At 38.5% G+C, this 21,141-nt stretch overlaps 1 protein-coding gene across 1 annotated transcript in view; it reads right to left on the bottom strand.

Annotated features, from left to right (window-relative positions):
* Nucleotides 1-21,141, bottom strand: part of LOC133656446 (neurabin-2-like) — a 52,358-nt gene that overhangs the window by 18,015 nt on the left and 13,202 nt on the right. The window contains exons 3-5 of the mRNA XM_062057525.1: nt 3,176-3,308; nt 2,978-3,098; nt 2,790-2,894 (exon numbers count right to left, since the gene is read on the bottom strand). Of these exons, the coding sequence (XP_061913509.1) occupies nt 2,790-2,894; nt 2,978-3,098; nt 3,176-3,308 (359 nt within the window). The remainder of the gene's footprint in view (nt 1-2,789; nt 2,895-2,977; nt 3,099-3,175; nt 3,309-21,141) is intronic.

Raw genomic sequence — 21,141 nt, 5'->3', positions numbered from 1 at the left:
ATACACTACATTTACAGTAATACGCACTACGTTTACAGTAATACGCACTACATTTACAGTAATACACACTACATTTACATTAATACGCACTACATTTACAGTAATATACACTACATTTATAGTAATACGCACTACATTTACAGTAATATGCACTACATTTTGAGAGGAAATTATTGCAACTTACCATATTTTTTTTACATTTTAGTTTGAAAAAAAACATCTAATAAAATGCCTTAAAAAATATTGTAATAAGAGTATTTACTGTTAGAAACGGCCCTCTGGGGGCCAAACACAAGTGCGGTGTGGCCCTCAGTGAGAACCACGTTGACACCTCTGCTCTAGTGACTGTATTCTTTGGCGCTGGTTCAGGATGAGTCCAGAACAAAAAAAGTAGTTTGAGACCACAGACTGACCTAAATGTACAAAAAAAAAAAAAAAAGAAGCACGTCATAGCAATTTGTGGTAAACAAAGTGAGTAAAATCCTGTTTGCCAGTCATGCTTTTATTAGCAGTCCACCCAGCTCCTAAAATGAGGAGGGGACTAAAACTGACACAGTCCAAAGTAAAAATAATAGAAATAACCCGAGCTAACGAAAAGTCGCTAAAATTGGTCGCCCGTCTCTCATGCTTTTGTCCACACAGGTTGAGCCGACCTGACAGGGACCGAAACTGAAAGTTAACCTTCTACTTAAACGCTCCCAGCAGGCCGGTACTTGATGACTCCATTAATAATAACAAAGGTGGAAAATATTCCTATAACTATTATCAAGGATGTGTTAGCATGCTAATGTGTTTAAAAAACTTATTAAGAAATATGCGTGTATTAATGGATTTAACAAGTATAAGTACAACTACAATAGAAATGAGAAGCTACTAAAATATGAGTACAAAGTTATACTACCTGGTGTGTGTACACTTGAACTATTACCCTTTAAATATGAACCTGAAAAGTGAATACAAAAAATAAATAAATACAATGAAAAAATAATGTTAAAAAAAAATAAAAAAATTCTATATGTAAAACAAATATATATATTTTAAAATATAAAATATAGAAAAAATTTTTTTTATTAGATTTATATATATATATATATATATATATACACACACTGTATATACAGTATATTGTCTTAATTAAGAGTGAACCCTAATAAAAATAAATGAATACAATAAAATGTATACAAGAAAAAATATAATTTAAAAATTTATACATTTCTATATTTTAAGTAAAAAAAAATTTAAAAAAATTTTTTAATTAAAAAAGTGAATCCAAATGCTGCCAAGTTTCTTTTTACTTTGAAAAGTGATTTAAAATTAAAGTAAAGAAAAAATAAATTACGATAAAAAAATATATAATAATGAATATATATATATACTGTATATATATATATTTTTTTTTAAAATTAATCCAAATATAAATTAATAAATTAAATAAAAAATAAATCCAATTACAAATATTAAAAAAATATATAAATTTCTATATTTTATGTCAAAATTAAAATATCTATTTTTTAAATTTTAAAAAAGTTAATCCAAATGCTGATATGTTTCTTTTGACTCTAAAAACTGAATTCAAATATAAATATTAAAAATATATATCAATTTCCATATTTTATGTCAAAATTTAAATATCTATTTTTTAAATTGTAAAAAAGTTAATCCAAATGCTGATATGTTTCTTTTGACTCTAAAAACTGAATTCAAATATAAATAAATTAAAGAAAAACGAAACACAATTAAAAAATATTAATAATGTAAAAATACAGATATTTCTATATTATGTATATACCTGTATATGTACTCTTTTTTTTTTGTTTTTTTTTAATTAAAAAAAGTGAATCCAAATAAAAATAAATAAAATTAAAATAAATCAGATTAAAAAATAATAATTGAAAAAAATATATGTATGTGTTAAAAACTAAATAAAAAATTTATCCAAATGCTGCTAAGTCTTTTTTACACGATTGCCGACATTACATCTTCATGAAAACTGCTACCGAACGACTGACTCGCAACTGTGAATCTGTTCACATCGTTGACTTAGAAGAGCCGTTATAAAGACTCGACTCGTTCGCGAAAGTCCCGTCTCACTATAATTGCACTGAAAGTTCAAAAGCGGAAATGTCAGGCCAATTGCTCGCTAGTAGCGCTAACAGTAGGAAGTAGCTTGTTAGCAACTTTTAAACACAACAACAGTTGACAATCACAAATATTAGTCAACTCTTACTGTATTTACAGCCCTGAAAACCCTTGATTGGCAGGAATGTATTACAATTCTTAGCATCAATGCTAGCTTAAGTCTTTTTAAACCCCATAAAACTAATTTTTTGTAGCATCATGCGTTTATTCGCATATTTAATCAGGCTTTTTTTTTTATGTGTTTCAGGTATCTTTGTGTTGATGTACTTTGCTCAGCTAGCCTTTAGCACGTCGCTAATAAACCCTTCTTGGTCTTACTTGACGGTTCCTGACGTGTTCCTCAGCACCGTGGCGGCAAACTAGCCTTTAGCACGTCGCTAATAAACCCTTCTTGGTCTTACTTGACGGTTCCTGACGTGTTCCTCAGCACCGTGGCGGCAAACTAGCCTTTAGCACGTCGCTAATAAACCCTTCTTGGTCTTACTTGACGGTTCCTGACGTGTTCCTCAGCACCGTGGCGGCAAACTAGCCTTTAGCACGTCGCTAATAAACCCTTCTTGGTCTTACTTGACGGTTCCTGACGTGTTCCTCAGCACCGTGGCGGCAAATTAGCCTTTAGCACGTCGCTAATAAACCCTTCTTGGTCTTACTTGACGGTTCCTGACGTGTTCCTCAGCACCGTGGCGGCAAACGTCTGCGTGACTCCCACCAAACTGGTGCCGTCCACCTCCACGATGAGGTCGTTCACTTGGATCCTGCCGGAAGGGGGGGAGAAGTTTGGACCAAAGTACGGAGAAGCGACGCCTCGGTGACCCAATACTTGTGACCATGACCACACCTGCCGTCACGCTGCGCCGCCCCGCCGTCGGTGACGGTCTTGACGAAGATGCCCAGCTTCTCCAGGCCCATGTCGGCCCCGGCGCCCATGCCGATGATGCTGATGCCCAGGCCGTCCTGGTCTGAGGGAGAGGACGGGGGACGGGGAGCAACAAAGGTGAAGACAAAGTGGCTGGGGCCGCCTCCACAAAGTACGCACCTTTCTCCAGCTCCACAGGGAACAGGTCCAGCCTCTCCACCCTCTTCTCCAGCTCGTACTCCGCCGACGCCGCCATGGGGTCCACGTCCTCATTGCGCCGGTCGTAGTCCTCGTTGGGGTAGGTGGCGAACACCTGCCAGCGGACACCACACACATAACTAGTTGGGCCACATCGCGGTAAAACTCTTAGAGGGCCGCTTTAATTGATGTGGCGGGCCAAGTTATTCACGTGACAGACCATGTTAATGACAAAACAGGCCACTTTAATTGATGTGGCGGGCCAAATTAATGACGTGACAGACCACGTTAATGAAGAGACATGCCACATTCATTGATGTGACGGACCACGTTAAAGACGAGACAGGCCAATTTAATTGATGGGGTGGGCCACCTGATGACGTGACGGACCACATTAATGACAAAACAGACCACATTAATGACGTGATAGGCCACTTTAATTGACGTGGCAGGCCACTTTAATTGACGTGGCAGGCCACTTTAATTGACGTGGCGGGCCACTTGATGATGTGACGGACCACGTTAATGACAAAACAGACCACGTTAATGACGTGACGGACCACGTTAATGAAGAGACAGGCCACATTAATTGATGTGACGGGCCACTTGATGTGACAGGCCAAATTAATTGACGTGGCGGGCCACTTGATGACGAGACAGGCCACATTAATTGATGTGACCGGCCACTTGATGTGACAGGCCAAATTAATTGACGTGGCGGGCCACTTGATGACGAGACAGGCCACATTAATTGATGTGGCAGACCATGTTAATGACAAAACAGGCCACATTATTGATGTGACAGGCTACCTTAATTGATGTGACGGACCACGTTAATGACGTGATGGACCAAGTTAATGAAGAGACAGGCCACAATAATTGATGTGACGGACTACGTTAATGAAGAGACAGGCCACGTTATTTGATGTGACGGACCACATTAATGAAGAGACAGGCCACATTCATTGATGTGACGGGCCACATTAATGAAGAGACAGGCCACATTAATTGATGTGACGGGCCACATTAATTGATGTGACGGACCACGTTAAAGACAAAACAGACCACATTAATGACGTGACAGGCCACTTTAATTGACGTGGCGGGCCACTTGATGACGTGACGGACCACATTAATGACAAAACAGACCACATTAATGACGTGACAGGCCACTTTAATTGATGTGGCGGGCCACTTGATGATGTGACGGACCACGTTAATGACAAAACAGACCACGTAAATGACGTGACGGACCACGTTAATGAAGAGACAGGCCACATTAATTGATGTGACGGGCCACATTTATTGATGTGGCGGGCCACTTGATGTGACAGGCCACATTAATTGATGTGGCGGGCCACTTGATGACGTGACGGACCACATTGATGAGGAGACAGGCCACATTAATTGATGTGGCGGACCACATTAACGACGAGACAGGCCACATTAATTGATGTGACGGACCACGTTAACGACGAAACAGGCCACGTTAATTGATGTGGCGGGCCACTTGATGTGACAGGCCAATTTAATTGACGTGGCGGGCCACTTGATGTGACGGACCACATTGATGACGAGACAGGCCACATTAATTGATGTGACGGACCACATTAACGACGAGACAGGCCACATTAATTGATGTGGCGGACCATGTTAATGACAAAACAGGCCACATTAATTGATGTGACGGGCCACATTTATTGATGTGGCGGGCCACTTGATGTGACAGGCCACTTTAATTGACGTGGCGGGCCACTTGATGTGACGGACCACATTGATGACGAGACAGGCCACATTAATTGATGTGACGGACCACATTAACGACGAGACAGGCCACATTAATTGATGTGACGGACCACGTTAACGACGAGACAGGCCACGATAATTGAAGTGACGGACCACGTTAATGACGAGACAGACCACATTAATTGATGTGACAGACCACATTAATCGATGTTGAGGACCACATTGATGATGTTATGGACCACTTTAATGGCGTGAAGGACCACATTGATGACAAGATAGGCCACATTGATGATTGTAACAATGACAATATATATTTATATATATATATAATACATTTTTTGACAGTAAAATCTGTGTAGTTTTTACAGCACATAAACTAATGGACTAAATAGAATGGAATGGAGAAACAACATCACCACAGTTTTTAGCACTAACATTTAGCAACAGAGCTGCCAGTTGTTGTTTTTTTACTGTAAAATATTGTATTTTTAATGGGTTTTTTGTTAGTTTTTGTATGTTTTAGTGTCTTACTGTATATGGAAAAAACAAATATATTTAAAAAGAAAAGATGAAGCATTTTATTAACGCATATTATTTCTGCCTATCGCGCGCCACATTTGGCCTTGACTTTGACACCTGTGTGCCAGGAGGTAAGTACATGACCCAGTCACATGACTGTCACATGACTGTCACGTGACTGTCACGGAATGACGGTGAACACCGTTGTGCACTTTAGACGTGAACACAATGTTGTGCACTTTAGACGTGAACACAATGTTGTGCACTTTAGACGTGAACACAATGTTGTGCACGACACACACCGAGTTTCAACGCCTTCATTCTGCTCCACAGCGCGGTGGTTTACATAATCACCATCAGCATGCTAATGGGGGGCTGCAGCTGCACACACACACACACACACACACACACACACACACACACACACACACACACACACACACACACACACACACACACACACACACACACACACACACACACACATTCTTGTATTTCTTACCTTCTTGAGAGCTGAGAAAAATGCCTCCCTCTTTAGGACCAGCCTTTCTAGATATATAAAGATGTGTATTTACAACATTAATAATATATACATACTATGCAAATATAAAAAAACTTGTTGTGAAAAATGAGTTGGAATCTTACATGAAAAAGCTCACAATTTCACAAGAAAAAACTGAGAATTTTGGCAGTATTATAATAAAAGTCGTCATTTTACTCAACGCAAGTCAAAATTTTGCGAGAAAAACTGAACATTTGTGCAATATTATGTTAAAAGTTGCAATTTTACTCAATAACAGTCAACATTTTACAAGAAAAACTGAACATTTGTGCAATATTATGATAAAAGTTGGAATTTTACTCAATAGCAGTCGCAATTTTACAAGAAAAAGCTTAAAATGTTGTCAATTTTATGAAAAGAGTCGTCATTGTGCCCGACGAAAGTCACAATTCTTTAAGAAAACCTAACAATTTTAGCAATGTTACAATAATTATCTGAATTTTACTTGGCAAAATGACGACAAAAGTCCTAATTTTACTCCAAAAATTTTACAAGAACAACCAAAAAATTGGCAGAATTTTATAGGACGGATGTCACCATTTTGCATGAAAAAGTAATCATTTTACAACAAAAAAGTAATCATTTTACAACAAAATATTGCAATATTAAAGAAACAGAAAAAATATGAGAAATTGTTCCCAATTTTATATAAAAAAAAAAAAGTCGACACTGTGACAAAAATAATTTTATTTTATTTTTTGTAAGTGGGTTTTAATCTTCATTATTTACTCCAAGTTATTACAGTATGTCTCTATATACATATTTATTTATTTTTATTTATTAGTATTAATTTTGTCCAAAGGGGGCGCATTTTAATGTCTCACACACACTTGTTATTTCATATGTTGACCAGAGGGGGAGCACTTTTAAAAGCGACACACAGTCAGTGTGAAAAATCCCTCCTTTTTGGGACCACCCTCATTTTGATAGATGTCACCACAAATGAGACATTGTCTATTAGATGCAATGTTATTGATTTATGTCATCACTTGTTCACACCTCCTCATGTGGAAGATACTTTTCCTTCTTCACGTCTCAAGAAGGCTAGAACTACAAGCACACACACACACACACACGCTATAGCGGTCCAAGCATCTTCTCCAGGACTGACCGGACAAAATGTTTTCTCACTTTTTTTTCCTGCTGACTTTGTTGTTAGCGCGTCCCTCGCTCGGGTTGTGAGTTCCGCCCCCATCTGCGACACGCTCGTCTCCCAGCCCCCGTCCTCTTCTCCATGGCAACGCCACCCGCTCGGCAGTTCTGACGGCGCTTTGGAAACGCGCCCCCCCTCCCCTTAGCCCCCCCCCTTGGGAGATTTACAGTATTATTGTATTTGTATGCATGACTGAACGCTCTTCCTTAAAGCTCTCAAGCCAAGAAAAGCCTCTGAAAGGTTCCTGCTCGGCCCCCGAATGACGTTCCATTCATGAGGAACCGATGAGAAAGGCGTGTTTTAGGCGCATGTCGGTTCCCTGTTCGATGCCATCCTTGTGTTTCTCAGTATACCAGTACTAGTATAGTACCGCGATACAAATGAATCATATTCGGTGCAATACCGCCTTTAAAAAGTACCGGTTTTATTTATTTCTTTAACGGGCATGACTGAGCGTCGTCGTCACGTGGTCACATTGTAAAAAAAAGTCAAGATAAAGTTGAAGTTATAACACTGAAACACCCTGTGGTCTCCATGGCGACAAATAAAGTAAGTCACGTACAAGTAGCGTTATCACCGGAGGACGAGGAATAGCTAAACATGCTTCACTACACACCGTAGGAGGATACAATAGCTCGCCGGCGTCACAATGTAAACAAACGCCATGGGTGGATCTACACCTGACATCCACTGTGATGATACCAAGTACAGGAGCGTATCTGGTCGATACTACTAATGATTACATCGATACTTTTTTCCTTTTAAAAAAAAAAAAAAATCATATTATGTTTATAAACTCGGGTAATACGTCCCTGGACTGGGGGTGTTGTGGTTTTACCAGCAGAGGAGCATGTTCGGCAGCGCGCACACACAGAGTACTTACAAGCAGACACGGTGTGTAGACAGAAAAAGGAGAATGGATGCATTTTGGTGTAAAAAGTCAAGATAAAGGTGAAGTTATAACACTGAAACACCCTGTGGTCTCCATGGCGACAAATAAAGTAAGTTACGTACAAGTAGCATTATCACCGGAGGACGAGGAATAGCTAAACATGCTTAACTACACACCGTAGGAGGATACAATAGCTCACCGGCGTCACAATGTAAACAAACGCCATGGGTGGATCTACACCTGACATCCACTGTGATGATACCAAGTACAGGAGTGTATCTAGTCGATACTACTAATGATTACATCGATACTTTTTTCCTTTTTAAAAAAAAAAAATCATATTATGTTTATAAACTCGGGTAATACGTCCCTGGACTGGGGCTGTTGTGGTTTTACCAGCAGAGGAGCATGTTCGGCAGCGCGCACACACAGAGTACTTACAAGCAGACACGGTGTGTAGACAGAAAAGGGAGAATGGACGCATTTTGGTGTAAGAAAAAGTCAAGATAAAGGTGAAGTTATAACACTGAAACACCCTGTGGTCTCCATGGCGACAAATAAAGTAAGTTACGTACAAGTAGCGTTATCACCGGAGGACGAGGAATAGCTAAACATGCTTCGCTACACACCGTAGGAGGATACAATAGCTCACCGGCGTCACAATGTCAACAAACGCCGTGGGTGGATCTACACCTGACATCCACTGTGATGATACCAAGTACAGGAGCGTATCTGGTCGATACTACTAATGATTACATCGATACTTTTTTCCTTTTTAAAAAAAAAAAATCATATTATGTTTATAAACTCGGGCAATACGTCCCTGGACTGGGGGTGTTGTGGTTTTACGAGCAGAGGAGCATGTTCGGCAGCGCGCACACACAGAGTACTTACAAGCAGACACAGTGTGTAGACAGAAAAGGGAGAATGGACGCATTTTGGTGTAAAAAAAAGTCAAGATAAAGTTGAAGTTATAACACTGAAACACCCTGTGGTCTCCATGGCGACAAATAAAGTAAGTTACGTACAAGTAGCGTTATCACCGGAGGACGAGGAATAGCTAAACATGCTTCACTACACACCGTAGGAGGATACAATAGCTCACCGGCGTCACAATGTAAACAAACGCCGTGGGTGGATCTACACCTGACATCCACTGTGATGATACCAAGTACATGATTACATCGATATTTTTTAGCATCATAAAATATTTTTGAGTTAAAAAAAAATGCATATTATGTTTATGAAGTCAATAAATACGTCCCTGGACACATGAGGACTTTGAATATGACCAATGTATGATCCTGTAACTACTTGGTATCGGATCCATACCCAAATGTGTGGTATCATCCAAATCAGTAGGTGGCGGTATGCATGGTAACGCTGCTTCCTGACACACCTCGTACACACCCGGTCTGCCAGAGAATAAAACGATACAGCAGCAGGATCGGTGTTGCAAGTCTAACTTGGACTTTATTGCTATAGCAGGGGGTGTGATGCAACATGTTTCAAAAAAAGCTGGCACAAGTGGCAAAAAAAGACTGAGAAAGTTGAGGACTTGTTTGGAACATCCCACAGGTGAGCAGGCTAATTGGGAACGGGTGGGTGCCATGATTAGGTATAAAAGCAGCTTCCGTGAAATGCTCGGTCGTTCACAAACAAGGACGGGGTCGAGGGTCACCACTTTGTCAACAAATGCGTGAGCAAATTGTTTAAGAACAACATTTATCAACCAAGCTATTGCAAGGAATTTAGGGATTTCACCATCTACGCTCCGTAATATCACCAAAAGGTTCCGAGAATCTGGAGAAATCACTGCACGTAAGCCATGATATCACGCACCTTGGATCCCTCAGGCGGTACTGCGTCAAAAAGCCACATCGGTGTGTAAAGGATATCACCACACAGGCTCAGGAACACTTCAGAAAACCACTGTCAGTGACTACAGTCGGTCGCTACATCTGTACGTGCGAGTTAAAACTCTACTATGCAAAGCCAAAGCCATTTATCAACAACACCCAGAAATGCCACCGGCTTCGCTGGGCCCGAGCTCATCTAAAATGGACTGATACAAAGTGGAAAAGTGTTCTGTGGTCTGACGAGTCCACATTTCAAATTGTTTTTCGGAAAATGTGGACGTCATGTCCTCCGGACCAAAGAGGAAAAGAACCATCCGGATTGTTTATTTACCATTTACATTATGTGCCAACTTCACAGATTTTGGGTGTTGTAATATTTGCTATAAATAATAAATATTAATATTTTTTTATTTTTTAAACAGGTTAGAAAAGCTTCTTCTGATTGAACATGGACTTGTTTCTTCAGCATTGTCCACACCTTTAAGTCAGGGACTTTGGGGAGGCCATTCTAAAACCTTCATTTCTAGCCTGATTTAGCCATTCCTTTACCACTTTTGAGGTGTGTTTGGGGGTCATTGTCCCGCTGGAACACCCGACTGCGCCCAAGACCCAACCTCCGGGCTGATGATTTGAGCTTGTCCTGAAGAATTTGGAGGTAAACCTCCTTTTTCATTCTAGCCTGATTTAGCCATTCCTTTACCACTTTTGAGGTGTGTTTGGGGTCATCGTCCACAGTACTTTCCTCCAGGAGGTCTTATCTTTGTCCATGTGATGTCAGATGAAACAAAAATGGAGCGGTTTGACCACAATACCCAGCAATATGTTTGGAGGAGAAAAGGTGAGGCCTTTAATCCCCAGGAACACCAGGCCTACCGTCAAGCATGGTGGTGGTAGTATTATGCTCTGGGCTCTGCTTTAAACGGGACAATGAAAAAGGAGGATTACCTCCAAATTCTTCAGGACAAGCTAGAATCATCAGGGTCTTGGGCGCAGTTGGGTCTTCCAACAGGACAATTAGACTTAGACTTCCTTTTTATTCATCCATCCATCCATCTTCTTCCGCTTATCTGAGGTCGGGTCGCGGGGGCAGCAGCCTAAGCAGGGAAACCCAGACTTCCCTCTCCCCAGCCACTTCGTCCAGCTCTCCCCGGGGGATCCCGAGGCGTTCCCAGGCCAGCCGGGAGACATAGTCTTCCCAACGTGTCCTGGGTCTTCCCCGTGGCCTCCTACCGGTCGGACGTGCCCTAAACACCTCCCTAGGGAGGCGTTCGGGTGGCATCCTGACCAGATGCCCGAACCACCTCAACTGGCTCCTCTCCATGTGGAGGAGCAGCGGCTTTACTTTGAGCTCCCCCCGGATGGCAGAGCTTCTCACCCTATCTCTAAGGGAGAGACCCGCCACCCGGCGGAGAAAACTCATTTGGGCCGCTTGTACCCGTGATCTTGTCCTTTCGGTCATAACCCAAAGCTCATGACCATAGGTGAGGATGGGAACGTAGATCTCACCATCCACTCTTCCCTCACTTCCTTTTTATTGTCATTCCAAATTTGAACTTTACAGTACAGATAAGAACGAAATGGTGTTGCATTAGTGGCAGGGGACTTTAATCAAGCTAACATGAAAACTGTGTTCCCCCATTTCCATCAATATGTGAATTTCGCAACCAGGGGTGGAAGGATGCTGGACATGGTGTACAGCAATATTAAGCACGCGTTTAAAGCTGCACCCCACCCCCCACCTCGGCTCTCCTCAGACCATCTATCTGTGATGCTAAATGGTGTTGCATTAGTGGCAGGGGACTTTAATCAAGCTAACATGAAAACTGTGTTCCCCCATTTCCATCAATATGTGAATTTCGCAACCAGGGGTGGAAGCATGCTGGACATGGTGTACAGCAATATTAAGCACGCGTTTAAAGCTGCACCCCGCCCCCCCACCTCGGCTCTCCTCAGACCATCTATCTGTGATGCTAATTCCTGCATACGAGCCCCTGCTGATCAGAACGCAAGCTACAGTCAAGCAGGTGACCACAATGACCCCAAACGTGGTAAAGGAATGGCTAAATCAGGCTAGAATGAAGGTTTTAGAATGACCTTCTCTAAAGTCCTGACTTAAACGTGTGGACAATGCTGAAGAAACAAGTCCATGTCAGAAAAGCAACACATTTAGCTGAACTGCACCAATGTTGTGGTCAAAAACTCAAGCAGAAGCTTGTGGATGGCTACCAAAAGCGCCTTCTTGCAGGTAAACTGTATGTATACTTTTGACTTTTGCTCACATTTACCCATAATAAATTCATTCACCAACAAGTATGTGCTCCAATCACTCTATCACAAAAAAATGAAGAGTTGTAGAAATGATTCACGGTTGGACAGACCGAGGTCGTGCTGCGTTTGATTTGGGTTACCTTTGTACTTAGCGGGATTAGCGGCATGTGGATTACACAAAGACACACAATGAATGTTTCTGCATTCCCGCGCGGCGTGACACAACAACAGTCCTGGACTTCGGGGGAGAAAAAAGGATAAGGAAGACGCAGTTGGCGCCTTGAGGTTTCAGCGTGGAGGCGAGGGGATGATTGACGGCACAAAGAGTGAACGGTGCAATGTGGCACTTTCACTCTCAGCCGGCAGACATGTTGTTGTTGTCTTTGGAGGACGCACAGAGGGATTAGTTGGTGCTGCTGCTGCTGCTGGTGGTGGCGAGGCGGGCGCCGGGGGAGGGAGGGGGGGGGGTATGTGTGCCAGAGAAGGGCGCTGGTCCAGTTGTGACAGATACTAGGTCAGAGGAGCCAACAGATGGCCAGGAAACTCCTTCCCTTCCTCCACTGCTCCCTGCGCCGCCTGGGATGTCCTACAAACGCCAGCCAGAGACGCTAACCGGCCCAGTGACGTCGTCCTGGTTTTTATATCACGGGGGGAGGCGGCGGCGGGACGGATGATTTTACCGCCGGTTAGCTTTGTCAGCTGTAACACAGAGCTAGCTTAGCATACGTCACCCAGCAGGTACGATGTTGATTACACGTGCGTCTCCTTTGAAGAGTGACGTTGATTAAACGTCGTCAAAAAGCATGTTTCAGTGTTGTGTTTGTGTTGTCGAATATTGGTTGGGAAAATGACCAAAATTCAATGGTTAAATCAACGTCAGAACCCAACATTGATTAAACGTCGTCAAAAAGCATGTTGTTTCAACGTTGTATTTGTGTTGTAGAATATTAGTTGGGAAAATGACCACATTTCAAAGGTCAAATCAACGTCAGAAACCGACATTGATTAAATGTCGTCAAAAAGCATGTTGTTTCAATGTTGTATTTGTGTTGTAGGATATTGGTTGGGAAAATGACCAAAATTCAATGGTCAAATCAACGTCAGAACCCAATGTTGATTAAATGTTGTCAAAAAGCATGTTGTTTCAATGTTATGTTTGAGTTGTAGCATATTGGTTGGAAAAATGACCAAATATTAATGGTCATATCAATGTCAGAAACCGACATTGATTAAATGTCGTCAAAAAGCATGTTGTTTCAACGTTGTATTTGTGTTGTGGAAAATTGGTTGAGAAAATGACCAAAATTCAATAGTTAAATCAACGTCAGAAACCGACATTGATTAAACGTCGTCAAAAAGCATGTTGTTTCTACGTTATTTTTGAGTTGTAGAATATTGGTTGAGAAAATGACCAAAATTCAATGGTCAAATCAACGTCAGAAACCGACATTGATTAAACGTTGTCAAAAAGCATGTTGTTTCAATGTCGTATTTGTGTTGTAGAATATTGGTTGGGAAAATGACCAAAATTCAATGGTCAAATCAACGTCAGAACCCAACATTGATTAAACGTTGTCAAAAAGCATGTTGTTTCAACGTCGTATTTGTGTTGTAGAATATTGGTTGGTAGAATTACCAAAATTCAATGGTCAAATTACCATCACAAACTGACATTGATTAAACGTCGTCAAAAAGCATGTTGTTTCAACGTTGTATTTGTGTTGTAGGATATTGGTTGAGAAAATGACTAAAATTCAATAGTCAAACATCAGAACCCAACATTAAATAAACGTTGTTAAAAAACATGTTTCAATATTATTTGTGTTGTCGAATATTAGTTGGGAAAATGACCAAAATTCAATGATCAAATCAACGTCAGAACCCGACGTTGATTAAACGTCGTCAAAAAGCATGTTGTTTCAACGCTATGTTTGAGTTGTAGAATATTGGTTGGAAAAATGACCAAATATTAATGGTCATATCAATGTCACAAACCGACATTGATTAAACGTTGTCAAAAAGCATGTTGTTTCAACGTTGTATTTGTGTTGTAGAATATTGGTTGAGAAAATGACCAAAATTCAATAGTCAAACATCAGAACCCAACATTGAATAAACGTTGTCAAAAAGCATGTTGTTTCAATATTATTTGTGTTGTAGAATATTGGTTGGGAAAATGACCAAAATTCAATGGTCAAACCAACGTCAGAACCAAACATTGATTAAACGTTGTCAAAAAGAATGTTGTTTCAACGTTGTATCTGTGTTGTAGAATATTGGTTGGAAAAATGACCAAATTTCAATGGTCGTATCAATGTCACAAACTAACATTGAATAAACGTCATCAAAAAGCATGTTGTTTCAAAGTTGTAGAATATTGGTAGGAAAAAGCCCCAAAATTCAATGGTCAAATCAACGTCAGAACCCAACATTGATTAAACTTTGTCAAAAAGCATGTTGTTTCAACCTTGTATTTATGTTGTAGAATATTGGTTGGGAAAATGACCAAAATTCAATGGTCAAATCAACGTCAGAACCCAACATTGATTAAATGTTGTTAAAAAGCATGTTGTTCAGTGTTTTTACCCATAAACTGCCAAGACACCTGTGGTAGTGGGGGCGTGGCTATGGGCGTGGTCACCATGACATCATCGAGTAATTTGCATAATTTACTACAATGATATGATTTTCTCTTAAAAGGCTTACTAATTAATAATAACAGTTTTGTTTTAAACGTCCATCCATCCATTTTACAATATAATTATGTACATATTTATATACAGATTTGAACAATAAGTTATTCACTGAAATATATTTATTCATTGTGGTTCTTACAAAAAATATATCTTATAAAATATAAAAGCTAAAATGTCTCTTAAAGCTCTGCCCTTTTAATTAGTGCATAGTAAATAATTTAACTTTAGCCTACTACTACAACCATATTATTTACCAGCAACATAAAGTGAAACAGAGGCAAATAAGGCAACAAGAGAAGTATCCTACACTTCTCTTTTGTAAAGTAAACCTGAACAGCCTATATGGGCATCTACATCAACTATATGATTTGCCTGAGAAGCTGGAAAGGACAAAAAAATAAATAAAATTAAAAAAAAAATTAAATTTATTTGTGGCGGACGTAATTCTTTCGTGGCGGGCCGCCACAAATAAATGAATGTGTGGGAAACACTGAATTTGAAATCGTGATTAATTCGGATCGCGATCAATTTTTTTTGTGTGTGTGCAAGATTATTAACTTAGGGGAGCGGCTCCACACTGTGTATGAACACAAACAGTTAGCTGCTAGCCGCCTCCGTCGGCCTGGGGAACCAAAAACGAACAAAGTATCCGCCACAGAGATAATCGTCAAACGTTTTCCCCACTCTTGACTTTATGAAACTCATCCAACGCCACAGACTGGAGGACGATACACACACACACACATTTGTGCCGACACAGAGAGGGACAGCGTGAGCTGATTGCAGACTGTCTGCACTCATGAAAGCCTCCTCAGCAGAAACCCTGCAGCGTGTCTCGTAACGCCAGCGTGACGACCATCATTACTTCCAGTAAACCAGCCAAACCTGGAAAATTCACTGTAAATGATGCAAGACCGCGCTCACCCTTTAGAGCACAGCCTGCAGAAAATGGTGCTTCTCAGGTTTCTACATGTTTACATTTTCACACTATTTTCTTACACTTTATGAAGCATTTCTTACATATTCCTTCATTTTAAGAGCTTATAGTTAAGTGTTTGATGTGATTTGACTATTTTGTTGACATTTTTTGAGTGTTTTCCATGTTTGTGTTGACATTTCCTTCCTGCCTTGATAGCTGAGGGCGTTATAATCACAGGAAGGTTATCTTTGAAATAAAAATATATTATTCTCCTGCTCCTTATTTTTCATAGGTCAGGGATGTCCAAACTTTTTCCTCTGAGGGCCGCGTACTGAAAAATCAAAGCACGCGGGGGCCATTTTGATATTTTTTTCTTCATTTTCAAAACCAATAAAATATACACTTTTTTTTTCTTTTTTTTTAACCTTTTGGGCTCGCACAAGTTAGGTCATAGGGACCCAGAAGGATTTCAGTCTTGAAAAAGGTTAAAAAATAACTCACCCAATTTTTTTGGGGGGGCAAAAATACAAAATATACAATATTTTTCCCCAATAACATTTTCAAAGTGGAATATTTGATGTGAAGTAATTTAATCCCTAAATAGGTCAATAATTCATAGCAAAATTGATTTGAATTTATTATTTTGTTTTCTTTTTTTTTTTTTAGCAAAGACAGTTGTTTTTTAATTCCACTAACATTTTTGGGGATACAAAAGTGCCCCACTCGTAAAATGGTCATGCTTTTTTTTTTTTTTTTTTACATTCAACACTTATATCCCTATATTAGCTTCAGATAATATATAGCAGTGGTCCCCAACCACCGGGCCACGGCCCGGTACCGGTCCGTGGACCGATTGGTACCGGGCCGCGGCCACACAAGAAGTTTAAAAAAAAAAATTTTTTTTTTTTTTTTTTTTTTAAATTAAATCAACATAAAAAACACAATATATACATTATATATCAATATAAATCAATACAGTCTGCAGGGATACAGTCCGTAAGCACACATGATTGTATTTGTTTATGACAAAAAAAAAAAAAAATTTTTTTTTTTTTTTACTACCCCCCCCCCCCCCCCCCCCCCCCGGTCCGTGGGACAAATTTTCAAGCATTGACCGGTCATCAATATAATAATTAGTATATCATTTGTATGTATTTTTTAAAATAATTATCATATTTTCCATGTTTTTTGTTTGTTTGTTGTATTTGTGTCCTTTTTGTCCTTAAATCAGTCAATAATTCGTAACAAATTTGATTTTGACTATTTTTTGAAAACTTATTTTTAAAAATCGTGTTATTCGAGTCAACAATGCAACTTTTTTTCTCTTGTTGCATTTGACCTATTTTCTCTTTTATTCCACGTTTTAATGTTTAAAAAAAAAAAATGTTTTAGTATTTTTAGAATGATGTGCCACGGGCCGGTAAAACAATGAGCTGCGGGCCGCAAATGGCCCTCGGGGCCACACTTTGGACACCCCTGCCATAGGTCATATAAAATGTCAATAGTTATCGATATTGATCAATATAATAATAATATTTAAACAATTACTGTGTAACAAAAAAATATTTTCCATAGTTAAATAAAAAAATGATGTTACACAGCACTAAACCTGCAGCAAATAGTTCTTCTCAGGTTTCTATGTTTACATTTTCACACTTTGCACTATTTTCTTACACTTTATGAAACATATTCCTTATTTTTGCGCCTTCTTTTTAAGAGATTATAGTTAAGTGTTCAATGTGATTTTTAAATGTATTGACATTGTTTGTGTTGACATTTCCTTTCTGCCTTGATAGCTGAGGGCGTTATAATCACAGGAAGGTTATCTTTGAAATAAAATATATTATTCTCCTGCTCCTTATTTTTCATAGGTCAGGGGTGTCCAAACTTTTTCCCCTGAGGGCCGCATACTGAAAAATCAAAGCACGCGGGGGCCATTTTGATATTTTTTTCTTCATTTTCAAAACCAATAAAATATACACTTTTTTTTTTTTTTAACCTTTTGGGCTCGCACAAGTTAGGTCATAGGGACCCAGAAGGATTTCAGTCTTGAAAAAGGTTAAAAATAACTCACCCAATTTTTGGGGGGGGCAAAAATACAAAATATACAATATTTTCCCCCAATAACATTTTCAAAGTGGAATATTTGATGTGAAGTAATTTAATCCCTAAATAGGTCAATAATTCATAGCAAAATTGATTTGAATTTATTTTTTTATTTTTTTTAGCAAAGACAGTTGTTTTTTAATTCCACTAACATTTTTGGGGATCCAAAAGTGCCCCACTCGTCAAATGGTCATGCTTTTTTTTTTTTTTTACATTCAACACTTAAATCCCTATATTAGCTTTGGATAATATCTAGCAGGTCACCAACCTACACACTTCAATAAATTGCCAGAAATAGCCAATTTGCTCAATTTACCTTTAACTCTATGTTATTATTAATAATTAATGATATTTACACTTAATTGAATGGTTTAAAAGAGGAGAAAACACGAAAAAAAAATTACTATTAAATTTTGAAACATAGTTTATCTTCAATTTCGACTCTTTAAAATTCAAAATTCAACCGAAAAAAATAAGAAAAAAAACTAGCTAATTCGAATCTTTCTGAAAAAATTAAAAAAAGGATTTATGGAACATCATTAGTAATTTTTCCTGATTAAGATTAATTTTAGAATTTTGATGACATGTTTTAATTAGGTTAAAATCCAATCTACACTTTGTTAGAATATACAACAAATTGGACCAAGCCATGAGGTGGCGACTTGTCCAGGGTGTACCCCGCCTTCCGCCCGATTGTAGCTGAGATAGGCTCCAGCGCCCCCGACACCCCAAAGGGAATAAGCGGTAGAAAATGGATGGATGGACCAAGCTATATTTCTAACAGAGACAAATCATTATTTCTTCTAGATTTTCCAGAACAAAAAATTCAAAAGAAATTCAAAAGACTTTGAAATAAGATTTAAATTTGATTCTACAGATTTTCTAGATTTGCCAGAATCATTTTTTTGGAATTTGAATCATAATAAGTTTGAAGAAATATTTCACAAATATTCTTCGTTGAAAAAACAGAAGCTAAAATGAAGAATTAAATTAAAATGTATTTATTATTCTTTACAATAAAAACATTTTTTTTTACTTGAACATTGATTTAAATTGTCAGGAAAGAAGAGGAAGGAATTTAAAAGGTAAAAAGGTATATGTGTTTAAAAATCCTAAAATCATTTTTAAGGTTGTATTTTTTTCTCTAAAATTGTCTTTCTGAACGTTATAAGAAGCTAAGTAAAAAAATTCATGAATTTATTTAAACAAGTGAAGACCAAGTCTTTAAAATATTTTCTTGGATTTTCAAATTCTATTTGAGTTTTGTCTCTCTTAGAATTAAAAATGTCGAGACCAGCTTGCTAGTAAATAAATACAATTTAAAAACTAGAGGCAGCTAACTGGTAAGTGCTGCTATTTGAGCTATTTTTAGAACAGGCTACTCATCTGGTCCTTACGGGCTACCTGGTGCCCGCGGGCACCACGTTGGTGACCCCTGATATATAGTGCAATTAGTTTTAGTATATTTATAATAACAATCAATATAATAATTAGTATAATTAGTATGTCATTTGTATGTATTTTTTAAAATAATTTCCATATTTTCCATGTTTTTTGTTTGTTTGTTGTATTTGTGTCCTTTTTGTCCTTAAGTCAGTCAATAATTCGTAGCAAATTTGATTTTGACAATTTTTTGAAAACTTGTTTAAAAAAAATCGTGTTATTCGAGTCAATAATGCAACTTTTTTTCTCTTGTTGCATTTGACCTATTTTCTCTTTTATTCCACGTTTTAATGTTTAAAAAAAAAAAAAGTTTTAGTATTTTTAGAATGATGTGCCGCGGGCCGCAAATGGCCCCCGGGGCCACACTTTGGACACCCCTGCCATAGGTCATATAAAATGTCAATAGTTATCGATATTGATCAATATAATAATAATATTTAAACTAGGGATGTCCGATAATGGCTTTTTGCCGATATCCGATATTGTCCAACTCTTTAATTACCGATACCGATATCAACCGATACCGATATCAACCGATATATACAGTCGTGGAATTAACACATTATTATGCCTAATTTGGACAACCAGGTATGGTGAAGATAAGGTACTTTTTAAAAAAAATAAAATAAAATAAGATAACTAAATTAAAAACATTTTCTTGAATAAAAAAGAAAGTAAAACAATATAAAAACAGTTACATAGAAACTAGTAATGAATGAAAATGAGTAAAATGAAGTGTTAAAGGTTAGTACTATTAGTGGAGCAGCAGCACGCACAATCATGTGTGCTTACGGACTGTATCCCTTGCAGACTGTATTGATATATATTGATATATAATGTAGGAAGCAGAATATTGATAACAGAAATAAATGGGGGGAGGGAGGTTTTTTGGGTTGGTGCACTAATTGTAAGTGTATCTTGTGTTTTTTATGTTGATTTAATAAAAAATAAAAAAATAAAAATGATACAGGTAATAAAAAAAACGATACCGATCATTTCCGATATTACATTTTAACGCATTTATCGGCCGATATTATCGGACATCCCTAATTTAAACAATTACTGTGTAACAAAAAAATATTTTCCATAGTTAAATAAAAGATTGATGTTACACAGCACTAAACCTGCAATAAATAGTTCTTCTCAGGTTTCTACGTTTACATTTTCACACTTTGCACTATTTTCTTCCACTTTATGAAACATACTCCTTATTTTTGCACCCTCATTTTAAGAAATGAACAACAGACTGATCACCAATGGCACTGTGGTGTTTTTTTTATTATTATTTATAGTGTGGAATATGTGTACCAGTTAATAAATAGGTTAGTGTTTTTTTTTTTAATGTTCTCTGTCTGACACATTTTCACTCGATCAAACCTTTTCGGAACATTCCACACTACCAAAGAATACAAGTGTGCATCAAAGGTATCGGCATCCACCAACACCCGAGGTTCCAATATGGTATGGGAAGTGAGAAAGTAGTCGCTTCCTTGATAAAAATACAACATAAATCTGAAGATTGTGTACTGGGTAAATGTAGATTCTTCTCCTGACCACTTTGTTGTGATTGGTCAGTGGGTCAAGGGTGGCAGGAGCGGTTTAACAGCGTTGCCAGGTGGGGGCGCTGTTCCGCCGGGGACATTTTCCCCCCAAGTTACTTTTATCTGAAGGTGATGTCAGCGGCTGCTATTTTTATAAACAGCAGCAGACAAAGTGATAAGGGGCCGGAAAAGGAGAGATGAAGATAAAGTGTAGGGTCTGAACCGCGAGTGCAAAGTGTTACAT

Source organism: Entelurus aequoreus, linkage group LG08, assembly GCF_033978785.1.
Source record: "Entelurus aequoreus isolate RoL-2023_Sb linkage group LG08, RoL_Eaeq_v1.1, whole genome shotgun sequence".
NCBI lineage: Eukaryota > Metazoa > Chordata > Actinopteri > Syngnathiformes > Syngnathidae > Entelurus > Entelurus aequoreus.
The sequence above is the reverse complement of the archived record's forward strand: the minus strand, read 5'-3'. Positions and strand labels throughout refer to the sequence as shown.